Source organism: Zea mays, chromosome 5 (genome assembly GCF_902167145.1).
Source record: "Zea mays cultivar B73 chromosome 5, Zm-B73-REFERENCE-NAM-5.0, whole genome shotgun sequence".
Taxonomy (NCBI): domain Eukaryota; kingdom Viridiplantae; phylum Streptophyta; class Magnoliopsida; order Poales; family Poaceae; genus Zea; species Zea mays.
In genome coordinates, this window is record NC_050100.1 from 60,606,940 (window position 1) to 60,610,566 (window position 3,627).

Here is a 3,627-nt window from a genome sequence, read left to right on the forward strand (position 1 = left end):
CACGTATCTTGCAGTTCTTTTGTCCCTATCATCATCATCAAACCCACCCTAATGATCTACGTCCACACTTGGGTCAGCATTCTAACCCTTTTGCTAAGGGTGTCGGGGTGATGTGCTTGACGAACGATAGACCATGTTCAATAATCTATCTATATATATAGTCATCCAAAATACCATTTTGTATCGTAGTTTATAGAGTGAAATTTAAATATAAATATGAAGTAGGGACAAACTGCTGGATATAGTCTTAGGGCTTGTTTGGGAGCAAGTGAAATGAAGGGGATTGAGGGTGCTATAATTCCTCACTATTTAAAATTGAATAGTGGGGTATTCTAGCCGCTTCAATCCTCTCCATTACTCTTCCTCCCAAATAAGCCCTTAGGTGCTAGCGTGCCACGCCATGGCGTTATTAGTATGGCATGTTAATCGTGCGTTGACGAGCAAGCTGGGAGGGAAGCAGATGGCACGGCCGTGCGGCTCCCGGGATTCAAATATCAAGCTTCTAGAGTGTCCGGAAGCCATACGATGATAATTGATACCGTCATTACGAGGCTGGCTCAGATGCCAGTTGATGATGGGATGACCTGGGCTGTCTAGCACGAGACGTGGATTGGGTTACGGCGTTTGCAAGGCAGGGCCAAGCACGTGCGCGCACGGAAGCTCGCGAATTGACAGCACACAGCCACTGCCACAGTACGTACAGCAACACCGCAACGCACGCACAAGCCGCGCGCGCCTCTCTGCCTGCAAAGGTCCCGTGTCCCGTCCGGCCGGCCGGGCGAAACAATGCTGGTGACGCTTGGCTCGCCGCCGGCCGCCGCGCCATGTCTCAGTGCTACTACTGTCCGTGTCCGTGGACTGCGCTCCGCACTGTGGCGGGGCACCGACCGATCCCACCCGCCGCGTTGAACGAACCCATCATCAGCGCAGCGGGGCGCGGGCATCTATTCTACCGTTCGTTCGCCGATGGATCGGATGGGTGGGTTGGTACGCTGGGCTGGGGCCGGCGCGTCGGCTGTAGGCTCTGTAGCGTAGCTTGCTTGCTTGCCGTAGTGGTTGCCGTGGCACGCAGGCCCCATCGGCCTCGCATCCTCCCCTCCCCGGGACCGGGACACCCCGCGCCCGCACCCGCGAACCATCGGGCGGGCGTCAACCACCCACCAAACTCGTTTCTGGTTGCGCTGCCCGCCGCGGGGTCGCCATCGGCGGACGCGAGCGAGCCCAATCCCTCCCGGCCTCGGCCTGCCTTCCATTAATACCCTCTCCACCGTCGCTACTGCAGCTCGCGTCGCTTCCAGATCCAGCGGGCGGAGGAGGGGGTGCGGTGCGGCCGTGACCATGAAGCAGCCGAGGGGCCGGCAGGAGCCGCGCCGGGTGGGCAACGCCGCCATGGTCGTCACCATGGTCGTCTCCCTCTGCGTCCTCACGTACATCAAGGCGCGATACTGCTCCAACCCTTTCCGTACGTCTCCGCCTCTTCGATTCCTCCTCCTGCTTCTTCGATTCCTCCTCCTGCCTGCCTTCTCCTCCGTCCATCCACTAACCGTCCCCACCGCGGGCTACGACGTTGCAGCCAAGGCGGTGGCGGAGGTGGAGGTGGACGAGGACTACGACAGCACGCGGTACAAGCTGACGGGCCCCGTGGGCGAGGAGGACTTCGACCCGTCCCGCCCCACCTGCTACAACACCAGCAAGCGGTCGGAGCGGTGCGCCGCCGTGGGCGACATCCGCGTGGACGGCAACCACTCGCGGATCTACATCAGCCCGCTGTCCCGCGAGTGGCGGACCAAGCCGTACGCGCGGCGGCACGACGCCGTGGCCATGGACGACGTGCGCGAGTTCACGCTGGTCCCCTTCGGCGGCCCCAACGACACGGCCGTGCCGCCGCTCTGCACGCGCACCCACTCCGTCCCGGGCTTCCTCTTCTCCAGCGGCGGGTTCGCGGGCAACCTGTACCACGACTACGCCGACGTGCTGGTGCCGCTCTTCGCCAGCACCAACCACCTGGGCGGGGAGGTCCAGTTCCTGCTGGCCGACATCAAGGACTGGTGGGCCGACAAGTTCCGCCCGCTCTTCCGCCAGCTCTCCCGCTACGACGTCATCGACGTGAACAACGACCGCGAGGTGCACTGCTTCCCGCGGATCATCATCGGCTCCACCTTCCACCGCGCCATGGGCATCGACCCCTCGCGCTCGCCCGGCGGCGTCACGGTGGCCGACTTCAAGCGCCTGCTCCGCCGCGCGTTCCGGCTGGAGCGCGCCGTCGCGTCGCGGTCGGGGGCGCCCCGGCGCCGGGACCGGCCCCGCCTCCTCATCATCTCGCGCAAGAGCTCGCGCCGCTTCGTCAACGAGCGCGCCATGGCGCGCGCCGCGGCGGCCGCCCGGTTCGACGTGCGGATCGCCGAGCCCGACAACCACACGGACATGCCCAACTTCGCGAGGCTGGTGAACTCGGCGGACGTGATGATGGGCGTGCACGGCGCCGGGCTCACCAACATGGTGTTCCTGCCCAGCCGCGCCGTGCTGGTGCAGGTGGTGCCGTTCGGCGGGCTGGAGTGGCTCACCCGCGTCACCTTCAAGGACCCCGCAAGGGACATGGACGTCACGTACATGGAGTACAACGTGTCGCTGGAGGAGAGCTCGCTCAGGGACCTCTACCCGGAGGACCACTTCTACCTGAAGCACCCCTACGACGTGCACAAGAAGGGGTGGGACGCCATCAAGACGGTGTACCTGGACAAGCAGAACGTCAGGCTCAACCTCACCAGGTTCACCAGGACGCTGGAGCAGGCGCGAGATCTCTTGCCGACGCCATGACTGATGATGACCTCCCCCTCTTTCCTCTGCTCTGCTGCAGGTTTCATTCACTTCAGATCAGCTGCTCACCTCACTTCACGCCGTGTCTCTCTCTCTTTTTTTTTTCTGTTGTTGTTCTATACATATACTTGTTTCCTCTTCTCCTTTCCCCTCTCTCTCTAGTCTCTCCCTCTCCACTCTTGTGGTGGCAAGATTCATTTCTTTCATTGTTTTGTTTTTTGTTGTTGTTGTTGAGGAAGGATAGGAACAAAAACAAGGTATTGTCGTGTCCAAGGTTAATCTACACAAACACACACTGTAAATGATTGATTGATTGCTGTCAGTAGAGGCGAACACAAGGAATAGGTAAATTCCCAATTATTTGTCCATAGCCCCATCATCATCTTCCATTCTTGCCAGGTCGGGTGACTGCCATTGCCATTGCCAGGCAATATTTTTCCTTCCTTTGAAGGTTCCCTGTACCAGCGGCAGCTTGGCTTGCCAGTTACATAAGCCATGTCATGTCATTGTTGGATGGGTCCTCTACAGCCGGTCAATAGAGAGTGGATTAGATTTAACCCAATTATCGTTCCTTTAATCGGACCCTTGATCGGGAGGGCCCACGCTAATCTAGGTTGGAGCCCCCATACACACGACGCTATATATATAGGACTAAGGGGTCGCAGGAAAGACTAAGAGGGTGTTTGAATGCACTAAAAGTCTAAAACTAATAGTTAGTTGGCTAAAAATTGTTAGTAGAATTAGCTAGTTAACAAATAACTACTCAACTATTAACTAATTTATCAAAAATAGCTAATAGCTGAAATATTA

The 3,627-nt window shown here is 58.4% G+C and overlaps 1 protein-coding gene across 1 annotated transcript; it reads left to right on the forward strand.

Moving 5' to 3' along the window:
- The first annotated feature begins 973 nt into the window (after positions 1-973).
- On the forward strand, positions 974-3,230 carry LOC100284852 (glycosyltransferase). The gene is made up of 2 exons (NM_001157747.2): positions 974-1,462; positions 1,574-3,230. The coding sequence occupies exons 1-2, from the start codon at positions 1,339-1,341 to the stop codon at positions 2,815-2,817; spliced, it is 1,368 nt and encodes a 455-aa protein (NP_001151219.2). The 5' UTR covers positions 974-1,338; the 3' UTR covers positions 2,818-3,230.
- Positions 3,231-3,627: the final 397 nt, after the last annotated feature.